The sequence below is a fragment of the Diadema antillarum genome, unplaced genomic scaffold, assembly GCF_040938485.1.
Source record: "Diadema antillarum isolate AM-2024a unplaced genomic scaffold, OU_Dant_1.0 scf00000210, whole genome shotgun sequence".
Lineage (NCBI taxonomy): Eukaryota > Metazoa > Echinodermata > Echinoidea > Diadematoida > Diadematidae > Diadema > Diadema antillarum.
The window spans coordinates 175,134-195,933 of NW_027271099.1; the positions used below are offsets into that span (position 1 = coordinate 175,134).

Sequence of the window (20,800 nt, forward strand, 5' to 3'; positions counted from 1 at the left end):
CGCTACACTGCTCTATGACCTTTGATCTCAATGGTCGGAGCAGGGTATGCTGCAAACATCCGCGTCTTTGAGGTATATATTAATGTCACGCATACATTCGTTTCTGCAAACATTTTGCTTGTTAGGAAAGAGTCAGACCGTATGTTGCGTTCACTCCTGAACGATCTTTCGCAAGACCACAGTGCTCTTGCACTGACTACCGTCTGCAGGTGGTGTGTTAGAAGTTGTCCAGCGCAGCGCGCGCGTCGTCCCCTGCTTCCGGTGAGCAGCACGCGCCCGCCTGATATCCACAGTGCAGAAAGTACGCAAAGTCTTGCGGCAACGAGAAACAGAGGGTTGACTGAAAAAAGTATTGTTTGGGTTGAAGTACCAGAGGTTCTATCGGACTTCGAGACATAATTTGTAATCGCAGACTGTCCTCACAAGCTCCGAGCCAGGCTCGAGGTCCGGCAGCGGCTCTCCGACCGCCTGCCGAAGGTTAAACTGCTGCAGAATTCCGCCAACGAGAAGACAGAGCTGCATGATGGCCAGCTGGCTGCCGAAACAGGCCCGGCTGCCGAGGCTGAAGGCGAGGAAGGACTTCGGCACTGACACACGTCCGTGCTCGTTCAAGAAGTGTTCTGTATGGGATAACAGACAGGAGAAAGTTACGAGGAGTGATCAAGAGCTGGCACTTACAGCTGTAAGGACATAAAAGCTAAATTTAGATTAATATACAACAAAGTCAGTTTGTGAAGAAACAACGTTTTTCATGGGTCTAAGCGATCACAACTGATAAAATATTTCAGTCTCACAGATCCAAGTTTTTTCTGTCGTTGTTCATGACGTAATTTGTTGCTTTTAGTGAGGACGATAAATAAACATAAGTTTTGCTATTCGTCATACGTTGTTGAATCAGCGCATTTATGGGTTTAATATGAATCTATGATATTTCCGGTTTTCGAAGATTATTTATGCTGTATTTGATTATAAAAACTTTTGATTGATTTTGGAGCGATTTTCTTCTTGCCATAATCTGTATTTACCATTTGGAAGAAAGATGCAGACGCAAAACTCTACATCAAGGCGAAATTGCGAATACGTCGCTGGCATTTCGTTTCCTACCTGGTCTGAAGCTCGTCGGAAATTTCCAGTTCTTTGGATCATGATGAACCCACCAAAGATTGCAGAATACTGTCGTATCCTTGGGAATGTCGAACCCCTTAACCCTGAAGAAAGGAAAAACGAAAGAATACAAAAGGAAAATTAATATTTAAAGTGAAAGGGTGTGTCTTTTCTTCTGAAGATTCTTGAAACGATGACAGTGGAATTTGCGGTTACTGTAACCACAGCAATGAAAGGATGATCATGGTAACTATCGGACCAAAATATGTTCTTGAAGTGGGTAGAAACGCATAAGAAGACGAGGAATATAGCGATGGAAAATAATTATGAGAGAGAGAGAGAGAGGGGGGGGGGGGGGGGTGGGGGATAGAGAGATAGGGAGAGGGATCAAAGAGGTGGATGCACATTTTATGATAGCTCAATGAGTACATTTGCCTTCTTTAATAAAGTTATGATATTTTATCAGACAAACGAGGCCTTAAAACATGCATGTAATTTTCAACATGTGATCTGAAAAGTGAAAGCAAGACAAAACAGCAGTATAAAACACTATTACCACGCATCCCTGTGAGCATTTATCTTCTGTCAACCTACTCGTTTATCTCTGTCCTTACCACCACCAATCTTAATGCCACGAAATGTTCATGACGTACAGTCAGACCTCTTTATAGCGACCACACAGTATGTAGCGGGCATCTGGCGTATGCGACCACTAAACACAATTCCTTCCAAGAGAAAAGGCCATGTTAATGGCCTTGTCTATAGTGATCACCTGTCTACAACGGCCACTATTCGTTTCCCGTGGGTGACCGCTATAGACAGGTTTGACTGTATTAAGATTTTAAATGTGGAAGTGTTAAGGTAAGATGACTTTCAGGTGGACGACTTACTGGGTGTCGCAAGTTGTTCTTCTCGGGCCGTTCATGGAAGACATCGAGCTCTGTCGCAGTGTCTCCAGAATGGTTGCCTCGAGGAACGGGAGCTTAGCCCGGTCCTCCCACGTTGGCAGCCGGTCACCGATAGCCGCTTTCATCTCAGCCTGGATTTTAGCCTGGACCTGGGCAAGTATAAGGATAAAGCAGACAAAACAACATGACACTTTAAATTTGATATTCGTTTCTTCAAAACTTTTTTCTGTCCTCGTTGTTTCAATGTTGCTGTTTTTTTTAATGAGTCCCTGACAACTCTCTGTCGATGCTTTCTGAGTTTCTGAATAAAAATTCAAAGTCATCAGTCCATGCGTTTAATCTGATCACTGAATTTGATTGATCAGAAAAGTTGTTATTTATAACAGCTTACACTCTTGACACGGCTATCATCTAAGGCGTAGAGATGTACTTGTGTAAGACGTCGGTGGAAAAACGAGAAAAGTCATTCTTGAAACTTGTTTTTATTAAGTTAGCACATCATGACGAAATTTAGCAATGGCAATGGCAAATGTTTGTAGCTATATACACACCTCTGGGTGATGAATCAGAAATGCGATGGCCCATTTAATCGTCTTGTACGTGGCCTCGTAGCCACCTAGGAACATGTCCCACGTGGCCATGACCACGTGATCCGCTGAGAATACGTCATTTCCGTTCTGGTCCTTGGACTGCCGCATGGTGGCGATCAGGGTGTCCGTGATGTCCCGGATGTTGTCTGGGTCAAAGGTTGCGAGGTGCTCTTCGTATTTCTTCTGGAGGATGGCATCGCGGCTGTCGATGAGCTCTTGGACCAAGCGCAACTTCTTGCTTGGAAAGATCTGGAGATCAGAAACAAAAAGGTATCATATATTATTTGTTTATTTATTTATTTATTCATTCATTCATTCATTCATTCATTCATTTATTTATTCATTCATTCATGCATTCATTCATTCATTTCTTTATCTATTTGTTTGTTTTTCTTTCTTTTATTCTTCAAGTCCATCTCTAGGACTGTATATCTAGTATACACCATTTGTTTTTATCTTAGTTATCACTTGTGCAGTCTGTGTATCATGTTCACGCAAGGGTCATGTTCTACTCTGTATGTGTGTTTATAATTACAATGCATTATGTCTCCAAAGTGGAAGAGTTGAACAGCAGTGAAACATAGCTCTTCTCCTTTATGGGACATGGAAGAATCACGTGTACATTGTCAAGTAGTTTACGCAACTTTATCGAATCATTCAGGACTGAAGAAGATATCAATGAAAGAATGACATCCTGCCACGGATCTCCCCGTGAAAAAAAAAAAGAAAAAGGAAGCGCCACCTGCTGTATGGTAGAGGGCCTTCAAAAAGTGCAGGAGGAGATTGAAGCCAATTATGTGATCTTAAAAGACGGGATAATTACATATACAACGCGCGAGGGTATATACTATAAAGTATTACATGGCGCGCTGGCTCCTGGGCGTGTATCCGCGTAGGTGGATTGTTATGAGTAGAAAAGGTCACTTGCGTAACGACGCGTCATTTTCCCCCCTTCTCTTTCCTTCTCGCTTGATTTTAACCCACACTTCTTGTTGTCACAGTGTCTCAACTCAGATGTTCGTCATAGCATCCAGAAAAGTGCAAGGGACCCTGCTTTTCTGGCGAGACTGATTTCTTCTTCATTGATGTGATCATGGTGCGCCGGTCGGTCAGGATTGTTCCCGTCGCACCCGATTTCCCTCCACACGTCGCAACGTGAAGCGGGACGGGAACGAAACAGTACATCAGCAACTTTTAGGAACTATTTTCTTGTAAAACGCAGGAGGAGATGATAGTACAGTATTTCAATCTCATTTTCTCCCTCTCCCTTTCTCGCCCCCCCTCTCTCTCTTCCTCTCTCTTTGTCCCTCTGTCGCTGTCTCTGTCTCTCTCCCCCTCTCTCTCACGCTCTGACCCTTAAAGTGAAAGTGGGTGAATGAGCAGGGGGAGGCTACTGGCCTTAGATAATTTCTTTCATTTAATCTGCATTCACATTATTAAGTTAACTTGACACGTTGGTCACGGGACTGATAATTGCAAATTTTATCAGGTTTACAATTATATAAGTCGTATTGGGATACCACGTGAAATTATCTCGTCGGTTCTAACATAATGTGGGACGGTAGCCAAGGCAACCACAAATCTCATCACTTGCCAACGGACGATCTTCAGCGTCGTGCAAATAGCAAACGAGAGTCTAACAATACTGGCATGAGTCCACGGTAATGAAAGGATTAATGGTGAGAAATGTTCCACACAATTACGCGATGCTGCAGTAGCGGAACTACGACTATTCAATACGCGATCACATCTACAGCTTTCGAATTTTCAAAACAAATCGATGAATGTACAATATATATCTATACTGTACTGGCGCACTAAGTTATAATCCAACAAGGCTGGTTTAACAATTCAGTGTACAATTCAACGTCAATCACTGTCATAGGCAGCATTAAAGGGACTGTACAGTACTGGTTGAGATAGGGATTCATGTTTTGAACATTCCTAAGTGAGAGAATGAAAAGCCTCTTATGAAATATGAAAGAGCATGTAATTTTAAGAAGGATTCAACGTTTATTTGATGAAAATTGGTTTTCAAATGGCTGAGATATCCCAAAAAGTGCTAATAATAAAAGGCGACATGCCACAACTTCATTAGGATCTCTTTGTTTCACCTTGTTTTTGGATATTTCAGCCATTTCAAAACCGATTTTCATCGAATAAACTTTTGATACCCCTTAGAACTGCATGCTCTTTGACATGTCATAGAGTGGTTTCTGAATATCTCGCAAAACGTTAAAAGCTAAATCTTCACCTCGACCAGAACTGTACACACCCTTTAACTGCTTTATTGCATTCAAGTTCATTACACAGGAATCCGTCATAATCATTTGTTTTATGATAATGCGCTTGATTTGGATAGGTCAATTAATCTAGGCATATATTATTGCAGGTTTAATTGTCCTCATATGATGATTGACTGATTTGTTGATCGTCTGGAAGTGGTCTTCATTACAGTGACAGATTGTGACGGAGATCCTTTAATTCCATGATTCCACGCCACCCAATCCTATGAGTCTATCATCAAATTGACTGCACGACGCCAAAATCCCAAAACAATGTACCTTTGTAACTGCAATGACAAGCAAGGTGAGAAACCGGATTTCTCGATGTTCGTGATAAGGTTTACAGCGCAAATATTTACTTGGCGTTGCAATTAACCTTTGCCCTAATTTTTGCCAGCATTTTAGCGTTACTACGATCAACTTGTTCACAGATTTCAAGCCCAGACGAAACGCCCCATTTAGAGGGGGACGACAGACGTTTGATGAACTTTTACAAAGGTGAGAATAATCCGTGTGATTAGGGGACGTGGAGAATTGTCTGAATATATTTTTAGTTGAAGTTTCATGGGGACGGTCGACTGGAGGTGAACGCGAGGGTGTCTGCACGAAGGAACCGTCCGGAGATGAATGACGCATTCGTCCCCTGTTGTCCCCGATGAGCCTACACTCGACCCAGACGAACAGGGGGTTGTTTGGTGAAGAAACGATAGCAAATTAATTCCATCGCTTCCGGATTCGGTTGTCAGACACACGTAACTGTCTGTTTCTCCTTTCTTTTTCTTTTTCTTTTCGTATTCCAGTGTGCTTTTGTTTTGCTTATTAGTTTCTCCTTTTCTGCTCCCAGATTTTTGAATAACACCACAAGGTTAAACATTTTGAAAGCGACATGATGGTGCCAAGTTTTAGCCTCCGTCAAATGCGATTTTTGCGATATTTTGTCCTTGGCGCGAACGGCAGATTATTTTTTAGTCTAATCAACTTCCTCCGATAACAGTGTCAGGTTGGTGCGTTGTGTATCCAACATTACATTTTGTCAGATAGATTAGCACGACTCAGGTCTCCGATGATGCGAACTCAAAAGAGAAAGAAAACTTTGATTTAAAAACGGAATAAGTTTAACGCATGTGAGGATAACAGTGCTCATACTATCGGAACATACCGGTGACATACGTCTGAACTGAGACTATGATCTTGCGTTCCACTCAACGTCAGGAAGCAGAGCCGTTCCACGGGCTGGGCCTGTCTATCATATTTGGAGAAATTGTTATTGGCCCAAAGCGGACGGACTCCCACTGTGAAATACGACCCGAAATATGTCTTTGATTTTCCTGGAGACTGCACATCAACGCTCCCGAGATTTTTTTTTTCCTCCTCTCAAAATAGGTCAAATTTACTGCGCCCTCTAACTCCTGGTCCCTCTCTCGGTATATACGTGTTTGCTTCTTTGGTAATTCGAACGGATAATATATATATATGTGCCCAGATTTGATCGTACGGTTCTATCATATTCTTTCGTGTCATAAATTTCATGATTTCCACATATAATAGTGCCAGCAATTTTCTCCAACTCTAGTCTACTTTGGCAAATAGTCCTTTTCACACTATTTCTTCAATCTATCACTGGTATCAATGCGTTGTCGTTGGTTATTGCTATGATGCCACCCCATCATCATTCGTAATCCAGTTTTATACTCAGTAAGTTTTGTGGATAATCAAACAACAACATTAACGCTCACTGCAACACAAATATGATAGGAAAACTTCACATTTTATCTTAGGATCTAACACTCATTCCAACGCATTAACTCTCATGTTTGTGAGCAGGCGTTCATTTTCTTTTAGGGTACAGCGCTCTCTGAATTGAATCTCGGCCCATGGTAACAAGGATAGTGATGAAATATTATGCAATTGCGTTCAACACTTTTCGAGAATTGGTCAGGGGTCAATGCGGTGGCGTTGTCGTATTCCTCGTAATGTTGTGATAAACACCACTATTGTTTTTTTTTTTAAAATCAATCGTCATGACTGTTTTGACAGTGTAGGCCTACATTTAAACAGAGCAATGGACGACACTACGGCCTTCATTCAAGCGGTTGGACGGAAGGGTTACGGGAGGGGGGGGGGCGGTTGTTTGTTTTCGATCTGTCAATTCCAATGAAGTTCATCACCGTGCACGTTGTGCCTTCAAACGGGACGGAGCGCAAGTCACAAGATCAGAACGGTTACGTTTAGGCAATGTAGCTGGAATGGGCTCGAGGGCTAAGTGGGGTGCCAGTTAAATTGAGAAATAGATCCAAAGTTGGAGAGCAGAGGGAGGGGATATTTATTGGGTAGGAAGGAAGACAGCCCGAGAACGGCTACTGCCCTTCTGCTAATTTTCATCACACGACAAGGGAGAGGGAGAGAAAGAGAGGGAGAGTTGGGGTGGGGGGGGGGGGGGGGAGGGACAGGAGGGGGAGAAAAACCAACAAACCGCACTGCGGTTTTGTATTTGCGACCACCATACCCAGTCGACAAGCGAGGTGGTGGGATCGTAACGCGGAAATGCCATGGCCAAATGCGAGTACAGTGCGTTCAAAAGCGCTAGGTTGGGTTTATTAGTTGTTAGCAAATGGAAAAATATTATGAATTTTTTTCTGACATCCATGGTGGTTATAAAAATGGCACATCTAAAATATGTCAAATGTATACTTTGTAACATGTATCAACTTTTGTTGGACGAAAGTAAAGTAAAATTGGAATGAATTCAAAAGGAGCACAACTGCACATCGCAGACTGCGATAAACCACGGAGGTGGAACCCCACCTCCCTGGATAAATCCTTCGTATCCCCTGAATGTATAATCAAAAGGGGAGGGGGTTGTTAAATAAGTTTTCAAGCACATTACTTGCCCGTATGCGTCATGGTACAAAGAATTGAGGATAGAAAACAATAGGGAAAAGTCAGGAGAAAGAGGCACGAAATTGACTTATTTCTGACATGATTCTGTTTTCATGTTACCCTTCCACTAAGCCGGGTTATCCGTTGTTTACATTCTCGTCTGTCTTTTTGGCTCATCTTCCTATCTCGTGAAATGCGCGCCAAAAGTGTGCCACGCGATATTTCCGTTGCGCTGTCAGCGAGCGACCGAATTTCACACCTCACAGAAAAAAAGGGCGAAAAACAAAACAATAGGAGAAGGAGAGAGATGGGGAGAAGGAAGACGAAGAAAGAGCGTAACTAAAAGGTCGGAATGCTGAAGGAGAAAAGTTAAAGCTTTGGGACGCCATGCGGGAACAGCGATGACAGGTAGGCGCACGGGGACAACTCCAGGAGGACGTGAACTTGGAACTGGATAAGAATGGTGCTAGGGGGGCCCCGGCAGTCTGGGAAGTTAGGGACTTGGGGATTGACGGACGCTGGATGTCGAAGAGAATTGGGGTCTTGAGGAGATTCATTCCCTGCTTGTTCTCCTTTCCTTTTCCTTTCTTTAGGGTAGATCATCTCATATCGGTCTCAGGAGACCCGTTTGTGGTTTTTATCAATGTTCGGGGTTAAGCCTTTGTTATCTATGCCGGTGAGACGGGCGACAACGGATCGGCTGGGTGAGTGATGTCCAAGTGAGTGATCGATGGCTGTGACGCATGGCCTCCTCCAGTCATGGCAGTGCAGGGATGTTCAGGATGAATATATTCCATCTCTTCCTCTCTCTCTCTCTCTCCCTCCTCCATCTCTTCTCTGTCTCTCACCTCTACTTTTACTACCATCGAGTTGATTTTAAGTCTGGTTTGAGTAAAACCTCTCTACCCTCTGTGAAGACTAAACTTGGACTATCAATAAGTGAAAGCAACAATAAGAACAACTTTTAAAAAGTTTCTCTTTTAAAAGGAAAGGAACATTTTGAAAAGAGAAGGGGAAAAAGTTTTAATCGATGGATTGGCAATGATACTTTTAGCATACTCCTTATATTCTGTCCATTTAATGTGACTGGGCAATATTTGATTTCTTGTGGCATGCAAATCTAAGTTCATCTCTGATAGAGTGATTATTTTTTCTGGGTAACCCCTCCCCCACACATGATATAGTTTTTGACAGAGAAGAACGAAGAAAAAGAGTCATCTAAAATATGACTTTCATTCACAAGACCATATCCATCTTGAGTGCACTAACGATGGCAGGAATAGAAATATTGTTTTTCTCGTTCTTTTATCAATGGCAGACCTGCGGTACGTCACGAGCCTGGCCCACTAATTGGGCCACGAACGATCCATCGCCCCGTCGCGTGCTCGGCACGGGGCCGCAGCCGGCGAGTTAACCTCACTTCATCCCCATCCCAACAGAGAGAGGCGACGTTTCGGTCCCCACCCCTTTCCACCCTTTCTTTTTCCTTGCTTACTTACATTTTTGCCTGTGACCATGGTAACCATCCACGATTCACGGAAAGAAGCAACATGCATGTTGACAGAAGAGATTTGTTTTTCCTTTCAATTCGGAGAAACCTATGGCTCTGTATCATGTGTATCGGGTGAGTTGTTCCAATATAGTTGATACGTGCATACACTCTGAAGAATTGATTAGCAAAATTAATGAATCGATCCTGAAATTAGCGGTGACTACCTTGATGAAACCCCCCCCCCCCCAGATCTTTGGAATATAGAAGGAAAATAGGTTGTTCTTTGTTCATCTGCAACCCTACTTTATTGTCGAGGTCCTTGCAGCACAACAAAAATTTTACTTTAAAATTCCGTGACATTTCATGTTTTAGGCTCGACTATGATAAATCCTCTGCCATTTGTCTTATTTCATATAATTTGTATATTATTATGACCAACTTTAACATGATTTATTTCAGTTGACTCGCTGCTGTTGGAAAATTTATTTTATAAGTCTTCAGTTCCATACGGCAAATACAAAATAAATCTTTCAAAGAGCCCCAAAGAAAACTGCGATAAGTTTTGAGGTTTATTGCCATTCATCCCTCGGGTCAAATACCAAACGAAAAAGCTTAAATTTCACTAATTGCAGAAATGACAAAAATCTAAATGTAGAATGAAAGACACAAACACACGCACAGATGTTTCTATCACCCTCCTATATAAACGATGATAGTTTAGCGATCATCGGCTGATATCATCGGCTGATATTATCGACAGATTTGTGTGTATGTGTGTGACAGGAGAAGATCAATTATAGCACTAAGACAACACTCGTCTGTGTTTTAGCATTCTAAGTGACATGCGATATTAACTGCGGCGGCTGTTGCGGCCGACATAGTATGTTATCAACCCTCGATCAGCGGGCATGCATGTAATTTTATGTACTATGGAATGGTCAACATTATTTAGCGACATCCCCTCCCACGCCACTGCACTTGTTTAAACAACATACATGTACTCTTATTCTAGCGGCCTGTAATAACGCTATCGCACTACTATTTTGAGTGTTGTTGGAATGTCAATAACATTTGGGCTCGTGAAGAGATACTGTAGTGGGGCTTTTTCTAGGCTGCTGTGAAAGACGTTAAAAGGGTGAGAAGTACAACTCCAGCGAGATGCGTGCGTACGCGCACTCAACAACACCCACGCTTCAACAACACTTCACAACATCTCCGGAGCAGGCTAGGTTTCTTGTACGCAGCGGCGAGGCGAAGCGCCGATGCTTGAGCGTAAAGGGCACTGACACGGAAGCCGGTGTAGGGTCAGGTCTAGGTCATATTCCCCTTGTTTTCCAGTTTCCACCTGTCCCTTACAGCGATCACTCTCTACTCAGAATTTTCCAAGACCTACTTTTTCTTTCATCTTGCGTTCGTTCGCGAAAAAAATCTGTTTTAGTTTACGCCGCAATCCCTCCTTACTACCCCAGCAACAAACCTTCCTTATTTCCATATTCTCCCTCTCTCTCGAGGGGTGAAAGAACCTCGCACTCTTCATGGCGAATAATAAGAGGCTTGCGAACCTGTTTCCGTCGTGCTATGTAAATCGTATTCTCTAGCGCTACTCAAGTCCAGCTAACTTATTGACAACAAGGAGTCTTTTTTTGAAGTCACTAGTGAGTTGGTGGCACTCGACACTCGATGGACGAACGGTTGACGAAGGAGCGAGCCCGTCTCTTCTTCCTCCCCCTCATGCCACGGAGATGCAGAGGATGAGAACCTTACTCCATTTACCTCGGACGTGTCGAGTGTGTAGCCTCGTTTCTCCGGACAGCTTCTCAAGATTCCCCGGTCAATCTCAAACTCTCCCTCTACCCGACATCCATCCCTGTAGAGTCTTTCCCTGCTCTCTTATGTCTTCTGCACTTTATACGTCTCAAATAAGATTTACGTACGTTGCTCAGAAATACAGATTTTACCACTCACACTTTCTTCTTCAGTAACATAACGTATATACAACTGCAATTTTGTCTGTGTCTGCGCCATTTTACGTTGGGATATCGTTGCCGTCGACTGCGAATACTGCCCCCATTCACAATCTTTTTCTCAGTCAAAAACGCATAGCATAAGTTAACGAAGGAGGCTGGTACTAGTGGTAGGAGGTGGTTCACCTCGGTAGTATGACCTGTATGTAGCGTGCTACCGCGGATGCGTTTACTGTATGTACATGTACGTGATTAGCGTCATCATCGTCGTCATCCTCATCGTACTTTATGATATAAACGAAGCCGACTGACAAGTCGACTGAAACTCAAGTTCTGTTTCTTCGTCATGTTTCAGTCAGAACAGCTCGTCTTGGCGTGCAATCGCGTAGGCCAACCAACGTGCTAATCAGCTGTTCGTTCCGGTATCAGTGTTTGTGTTCTGCGGTGCATTAGCGCGTCAAACCTTCGCGATTCGCGCCGCCAAGTAGCAGAGCTGCTAAATATTGCCAATAATCCACCATGCATATCAAAGTCATTTTCATTTCTATTCACCGCCGAGTGACTCAATCGAACAAACAGCTAGGTTTCCCCCGAGTGGAAGGACTTCACTGCACATGCCTAAAAACCAAATTGGAGCTCCCACACCCGCGCATCGACCGATGTCAGGCAATGATGACGAAGAGTGAAAACGAACGACGTTGAGCTTGACATTAAGATCACAACGGTTGTCGACATCGCAGACTGCATACTCGGACGATGATAGAACGATGGGAGAAATGCAGCATTTCAAAATTCCCGCGTACTCTCGAATCGTCCGACATAGATTAGTCGTACATCTTTAGATGTAGGCCCTTATGTAATACAGCACGCAACGGAGAACAGAATAAAGCAAATTGGAAAAGCACGCCGAGAGTGACGACCTCCGCCAAACAGCTCTTTTTACACCCATATTGCGATTTCCACCCTATATTATGCATTGGTATCGTCTGCATTGTTTAGATTCCTTGACCATCGAAACATTATCCGCAATATTTGAATCTGGATCACTACCAAAATTTGTCATTTGTGTCATGACCAAGTTTTCCTGAAAATCTCATTCAAATCCATTCCTAACTTTTTGAGTTGTTTTGCAAGCAAACAAACATGCCAACGCTGGCAAAATCAGAACCTCCGTGGAGCTGGTGAAAAAAGAAAGATGAAGAAGAAAAAGAAATAGATGGAGAGGGGGAAGAAGGATAACATGAAGATGAAGAAGAGAGAGAGAGTGAGAGAGAGAAGGCGAAGGAGAAGAAAAAGGGACAAACAGCAAAGAAGTTGAGAGCAATAAACTGCTCGACACTCGATTTCTAAGTCGACGTCACATGGGGTTGAATTCGAATTTACGCCGTCTTTCAGTTCTGCCGTTCGGTAACCTGCGCCGATTCGGTTCACAGAAAACCGTATTCGATTTCGCTCGAGGGGGCCTGTCCGGGTAAACCAACTCGGTGACATAGTAACGGCTACCGTTAAAGGCAAAGCTCCCCAAGCAGTGTGCCAATATCCAAAGCAAATCATCGCTACTATTATTTCGTAATCTTGCGCATTTTTTGCTGACTTTGTCGCTATTTATCACTAACACGACATAATCCTCACATCGGAAAACGATAAGAAGTTGTTATCTTTAGAAACAGAAATGATTGAAGAAACTTTGCAGAATGTTGTGTAAAAAATACGGAGTTACCCATCTCTTTGACAAACACCGTCAAACACTGATCTCATGTTTGGCAATTAACGCTCATCCTGTTGGTCCCAAACATTCTGATATTTTTCGTTGCTTTGCTATGCGAAATGTATTTGAATTAGTACGTGTTTTTTAGAAAACAAATCATATACCTTTAAAAGCAGATGAATATCTCACGCAGCACAACACCCACGGCTATAAACTCTGATTTTTACTGCCTTCAACGAATGTATGATGACAGACACACTCCAGACACCAAAGGTAACCAGCATCCAACGACTCTTCTCAGTTCATCATTGGTATAAATCTCTCGATGGTGTCTTTACGCAAATTCTACGAGCTTGATTGAAAACGCGTATCGGTTACTGCGTGGCAAATAGCAAAATACGCAGAGGGTGATTACGGTCAAATATGAACCGCATAACTTTAACTGGCTGATGACTTACATGCATATATTCTAACTGGTGTATGCAATTATATATAAACAATGTATATCTACATATCATATCTATCTATATATACGTATATACTATATATATATATCACTCATGTATATATAACTCATCAACATATTTTACAAGTTGTATGGTATTCTCATCGCTGAAGTAAGAAATGTCACCTCGTATATCAATCTGCAGCTATACGCTTGTATTCATCATGTATCAAGGAATGGGAAAGCAATATGTAGACATAGGAAACAGAACTGTTTGGTGTTTTTTCGTATTTAGTTGTCTTTGTATGACCCAAAGTAATCTATAAAGTAAATGACCAACTGTGGATTTTTTTTTTCTCGATCAGAAGCTGTGTCTTTGCTCTTTGGCGAGGGGACAGATCGATGCTATTATGTTTAACCTGGTTTTTCTCTCCGTTCTATTGTATCTCCCCTGATCTCGAACGTGTAAACAAGACCTTCATTACAATATCGCTCGTGTGTATATGGACTTCAAGCCGTTGTGTACATTAACTGACCGGTGCCTCTTCTAGTGGAGTGAAAACCTTCTGTCCATCCTGATGCGCACATCATCATCAGCATCTTCCTATGTTTTCGTGCACACACATCTCCTCTTTCTCTTCCACCTCTCTAGTCTCTCTTTCTCCTCCTCCATCTCCATCATCTAGCAGTTGACTTGCGTACGCACGATGAACTGAGTGCCCTCACTTTGGCGATATTCCAATTCTGATGACACAGTGCGTGCTTTTACTTGCACGACACACACACACACACACACATACACACACACACATACACACACACATATACACAAACACACACACACACATACACACACACATACACACACACATACATTCACGATGTTATAGGCATGATGAGGAACTGAAGTGATGATAGTGACAGTGGCCATAGACGCCATTCGTTCAACATTGACCGTGCCCGGGCGAAGTATTTACTGGCAACATGGATACCCCCACGTGGGAGGGGGAAGGAAAACATGACGCCTTCTCCCTCCGACAATCTAATCCTTTCTCTTTCTAGTACTAGAGAAAAAGAAATGCTTTGAAACACATTCTGTTACTGCTTCATCTCTCGTTCCTACTCTCGTTTATCCCAGGAAGATTCAAAGTATATTTCCAGCCGTCTTTTGCAGCAGTAACTCAAATCGAGGCCTATATTTGAAGAGTTTTATGACAAAATGTGGTAAATACCATTATAAACATAAATCCATCATCATATAGAGCAAAACAAAACCATTCTAGTAATACCTTGCTTGTTACATCCCAACGAGGAAAATTCTTAAAGGGATGATAAAAGAAATCTCTTTTTTTTAAATATTTTTTTAATTTTTTAATTGCATTAATTGAAAATATCTCAGATCAACAAGAATGGAGTTAAGTCGTTTTAGGGTCAAACTCTTCATGTACGCCAGGCAACAACCTGCAGACTGCTTTGATCATCAACAGTACATCGATAACCCAGCATAAAGATGCAAACCCGGTCATCAAAAATTGTCGACCCATCACGTGCCGTTCATATTCTTGTAATGGGGCGTTAAGATCACACAAACCGTTTCTGAAAATTCCATCAGCGTCGAACACAAAAGCGGGTGCTGAAAATATGATTTTTACTTGCCTAACATTCGCGTGAAGAGTGTGTTCATTCCAAGCTCTCGATTTGTAAAGCCGAAATTTTGCCCGGGTATTTATCAACACACGTAAGTCAATATTTTAACGCTCGCTTTTCTCCCGTGCCACACCGTTTGAAGGGGGCAACGCTGCCTAACTGCAGCCCAGGACCAGCGGTGACGGGTCGCCCTGCAAACCGGGCCAGGCAAACAAAGTTAGAGTGTTTTGGCAGGGCAAGTGTATTGGTCCCGAAATGAAATCATTCCAGTCCCCTTTCTGGCTCTCCTCCTGTATGTGCCAATATTTTCCTGTCGTCGCATGCAACGGATTACTTATGAATATCATGATAATCGACAATTTAAGTTCATATCACGCAATTCCCAGTTGAGACCTTGTGCGTGACTGGTACAATAGCAAACACGCGTAATCAGGTCTATTTAAAATTGTCCAGCCTCTCCGTCACCGCCTCCGTTAACAATCAGTCGAGGCAAAATAATGTTTGCGATTTCTTAGCTCCAGGTCCAGTGAGGAGGTCACATTAACGGTTATTAATAAGGGCCTTGCGGTTCTTTGCGTTTTATTGCTCGGTTTATTGTGCTCGCGTCATTACGTAATTAGAAGTATTGACTTGAGTTCTCAGCTCATTTCACTGCCGATATATTATGCACTGGATTTTTGTCAATTAGCAACAAATGACATTCTTCAACTTTGATTTACCCCATGGGTATCACAGTTTAAAGGACCATTTAATCTTTTTTTTTCTAGATAGATGGCGCTAATAAGTGATACTGATGTTTGATTTACGACCCTAGAGTATAAATAGTTAATTATGCTGTAGGTTTACGACATAGGCCTAGGTCATTTACTTGTGTATTCATTTATGGATATCCCCCACCCCTCCCCCCACCCTTTCCCAGCAAGACGCATTCAATCCACCTGTAACATACTTAAGCGCCTTTCAATAGTTGGAATGCGCTTTGCATGAGCCAGTGGGCGCTACGGCAGGCAAGCATTAGGCAAACCTTGTCAGGAAGGCAATCTCTCTTTCATGGAGGTATGCATAAAATATTAATATTTCAGGGTAACTGGTGCATTTAGTGCATGGTACAGTGGGGATGGCACGAGTTTCACTATTGAAATGCATGTGATGGAGGTCTACTATATTACACACACAAGATAGTGCACACGAAACATAGGAAATGATGTGACTTCAAAGTTACGTAACTCACCTTAAGTGCGGGAAACACGTCGATGGGGTCCCCTGGTTTGAGGAGGCTCGAGAACTTCTGGTTGCTGTCGACAAGAGCTAGATACTCGGGATCGTCAAGGGTGTAACGCGTAGCGAACGTCAACTGCGAGATGACGTTGATGATGGCGAGATTGAGCTCGTCCTCGATATCGCAGACAGGCCCAGCCTTTTTCATGAGGATCTCGTTGATGTACTCGACCTCGCGTGTGATTTTCACTCCGATGGATTCGCACCCGATGCCGCGCACGTTCTTGTGAAGCGCCGTGGCCGTCACTCGACGATGCCTTCTCCACCCCGGTGTGTAGTCACCGAAGACAATGTCGCAGTTGTTACGACTCATAAGGCTGACCGAGTAGAGACAGGGGCGACCCGCGAAGTCGGTGGCGCGATGCTGGAGCGCTTCCCTGATGGAGTCGACGTCGTTGAGGACAAGAAAAGGGGTGGTGCCGATCTTGAGAGAGAAGACGCTCCCGTACTTATCTGCCAGGTCCTTCATGACGAGATACGGAGCCCGATTGGTCATAAAAACTGGCAGGTTGCCGATGAGGGGCAGGGCGGGCGGACCAGGCGGCATGCGATATCGCTTGGCGTATCTCCGCGACAGGATGGTTTTCACCAACCACAGCACGACAACGACTATTAGGAGTTCCACAGCGATCATGATTCACGATTTCTTAGTCCAGGTGATTTGTCATGAAAAGGGTACAAACAAACAAAATATCCTCACAGAGAAGGTAGGAATACTTGATCCAATAATGTCTACAAGAACTCACTAGTGAAGAACAGAAAGACACAAGAGCCACGTCCTTTTCCCTCGCGAGCTAAATCCTCGAGTCAGCTGATAAGGCAGCTGATCTCCGTGATGTGAGAAATCTCTGTCAGTCGAGCTCTGTTTAGCCCGAGCTTAGCGCACGCGACGAGCGAGCTCCGTAACCAGCTGATCCAGGCAAAGCTTCTACGCTGTGAACGCTGCGGGCCCGTGACAGAGTGAGTATTCACGCCAGCTACCTGCGGGGGGAAAAAGAGACGAGGAAAAAATAAACCTTGGCGATTTTGCGGCGGACGAACGCGCAACGCAAAGATGTGTCACTGCCCATTATCGCGTTTATGATTTTATACCTTTGGCGCGGCTCGTTTGTTTAATTATCCTACTGTCTGTCAAACGTGGAGCTTCCCATTTTTCGATTCGTGGAGCCTGATTGGTCGCCCGCCCTCTCTGATATTTCTTATTCATGCTGATGAGCACACGACCAAGTGACCAATCAGGATGCGTCTGCGCTCGAAAAGGTAAGTTCAATGAACAGGCTCTGGTCTATCGCGCGAGTGTTTTATATTCACTCTTCTTCTTTTGTTCATCTTTCTTCCATTCTTTTTCGCTCTTTTCTTCTCCCCCTTTCAGACTGACGTTTCTTCCATTCTTCTAAATACCCTAAGTCCACAAACACCTCGTACAGTTCGCCTCTATCAGTGCAGTGACTTGGTGAGACTGATTATTTCTAGGGTGCAAACTACAACAACTGCAGCACGGCCGTGTATTGGCTTGGCATAAATATACCGTGTAGCTCAAGGCTCACAGTTGTAATAGTACAGTCACCTCTTGCGTGTACTATCGGTTCGCTCCTTCAAGCGCAGTGCGTTTCTGAGACCGTTCGTCGCCCGAGACGAACGGTCTCAGAACGTGAAAACTGTAAGACGCCCCCTTCCGAGGATGTAAGGTATATACAACGTAGGGAAATACGTTGATCATAACTCGGAGGCAGACGTATAGCGGGAAAATGTTATTGTTGGTAATAATAATGACACTAAAAATATAGAAAATGATGACGATGTTGGTTATTTGATGATTAATGAAAGATAATAATGATTGAAATAGCGAGAATAAAGACAGAGATGACATAACAATAAAAGAAACAATTTGGGGGTTACCATTCCCACATGCTCCCTCCCCTCTTTTTCCATTGTTTTCATTATTGCTATTAGGTGATGCAATCGCGATTATTGTCAACGTATGTAATAACAGTTGTAATAGACATGTAAAATAGCGCAACTGCCACTTCCATTATTCTAGTTCCACCCCCGTCAATAAATGTATACTCATTCAATTCAATTCAAAATCAAGTTAACTTTGTCAACTCATAATCAAGTTAATCAACTCATATTCAAGTTAACTTTATCACTACTTTCATAATGTGAAAACGTACGAATGAAAAACGTTTTCAGTATATAATTATCATTTATCAGTGTGTTGAAACTATGTGTTGGGAATTGGATTGTCATTGTTGTTTTTTTTTTTCTTTTTATACATTTGTTGATACATAAGGGGAAAGTGTAGGGGAAAAAATCTGACCAAAATGTCAAAAAGGGGGACAGGCATTATATTACACATTTCGAGCGTAGACTACTGGGCAGACGCTATAGATAATATCAATCTTGTACATAGAATTTGATTATCATGCTCTTATGCCTAAATAATATATGTCTTTTATTAAACAGCTTTTCCTAGAGCAGGTGTTTTCCAACGGGCCAGAATGGAGCTCTATCGAGTTTTCTCGGGCAGCGTTCACACCTCTGAACCGGTAGAAACTGGCATGATATAAGGGGGAGGGGGGGGGGGTGGGGACCGAAATCATGCCCGTGCGTTTCATGGCTGCTCGCTGGTAGCCGTGAGAGCTGTTTAACGTCACGCATTAGATGTGACACTATCCACAGTATGATGAGAAAGAAATATGAGGGAAGTGCAGCAGCGCACACGCACACCTGTGGCGATCACACATACACCTGAAAATGAATGATATATACCGTAATGTATTATATATTACGCCTCATATGTAAATGCAAAAGGGAAAAGGGTAGTGCGTCATGAGGTACACAATATTTCCTCTACGATTACAAGAAACAGAGTCCTGCTTTTTTCTTCTTTTCTGACTTTTCTTGCATTCCTCTTTTTTCGGGGGGAGGGGAGTAGAGAAGGGCGGGGGTAGCATGAACGGGACAGGAATGGGGAGGGGAGGAAAATAAACAAACAAATGTTGAAATACATAAGTAGAAACAGATGATGCCTACTTAATGTCAAAGACACGGTTTTATAGCACGGGTGAGCTCAAAAATGCACACCCAAGTTCCGCGCTGGTTTCAACAACGGAAAGATTTTCATGGGGAACGTACTATCGTTCTCCCGTTCCATCCCTTTCTTGTGAGACCGCAACGTCCCAAAAGAGCGATATTCATCTTTCCTGCACTCACCCATCCTACATATCACTCTCAACTTGTCAGCGCCACTCAAAATATGATGTGATGTGTTAAACGTGAAATCACTACAAGAAAAACATAAACAAAACAAGATATTCCCAAAGTGCATCTAATATATCGCGACTGACACATTGATTTTAATTTTCTTCCCTGTATCAATGAGAAAAGGATTTGAATATATATATATATATATATATATATATATATATATACACACATATATCATTCTTTTTTTTTCCGCGTCCCTCCTCTTTACACTATTTTTCTAGTATTTTTGCAGGAACCTGTAAATTATTTACCTTGTATTAAACTATTATTGCCATTAATTCATCAACATTTCTTCTGCTTTGCTTACAAACAAGAAAGGGCAATTTGTCAATCAGTTACAAGGAAAAACATGACGTCATTGTTTTACGTGTGCATGTATGCTTTTAATGGTTACGTGAAGTGAAGTGAATAATTAATCAAATATTCATGCTGGCAGGATGCTTGATGAAATGAAAAGGAGATATCATCCTCCCACACTGAAATGTCACGTAAACGTAATTATTCAAATCCAGAGACAAAGACTATAAAATGAAAAAAGCATAACAACAAAGCGAGACTAAAGAAAAACAAACAAGCAAACAAGTTGAATATTAGTCAATAGCTGAATAATTAGAGAAGAGATTTAGAAAATTGAATCGCATGTAAATAAAAAAAAATGTGCTTTATCTTTCAAAAAATATCGTGTAAGTTGTTCTTAAGCGCTGTGTACGAAGTGAATGCAATGTTATGTAATTGGTCCTCCTGTGACCTTGCAGCAGAAAGTTATAATGGCAAACCAAAGGTCATCATGGTTGATAAGGTTATATACAAGATGGCATCATTCCACAATAAGCACGCAAGATGATCAAGGTAGAGTAGTGTCTTAAGTATGTTTGCTGGAAATTATCCTTCCATTACTCTATAAAACGATGTCGATCACGGACGCGGTCGCTAAAAAAGCGACAGTCATTATTTCGGAGGATGTTCCTACATAGAACACAAATACGATGCAATGACGTCGATAGTTTTTAGTATTTTGCAGATGTTTCAATGCAATACTCATAGTTGCATATCTATTGTACAGGCCCAGGAGATAATAAATATAGCCGCACTTTGAAAACGCATGCACGTACAGTAATTATTATGATTACGGAGCGCGGGTTAAGGACACGAAGGAGTAGAGCGCCTCTCGCGGTGACAGCCATAACAGGTTGACATAAACAAAAGGACACGCATGGGCTCTCGGCATT

General features: G+C 42.6%; 1 protein-coding gene across 1 annotated transcript; it reads right to left on the reverse strand.

Annotated features, from left to right (window-relative positions):
* Window positions 1-378: 378 nt before the first annotated feature.
* On the reverse strand, window positions 379-17,089 carry LOC139724279 (steroid 17-alpha-hydroxylase/17,20 lyase-like). The gene is made up of 5 exons (XM_071635421.1): window positions 16,255-17,089; window positions 2,564-2,851; window positions 1,995-2,161; window positions 1,105-1,208; window positions 379-620 (listed from the first exon to the last, which is right to left on the reverse strand). Exons 1-5 carry the CDS (start codon window positions 16,933-16,935, stop codon window positions 379-381), a joined length of 1,482 nt encoding a protein of 493 aa, XP_071491522.1. The 5' UTR covers window positions 16,936-17,089.
* Window positions 17,090-20,800: the final 3,711 nt, after the last annotated feature.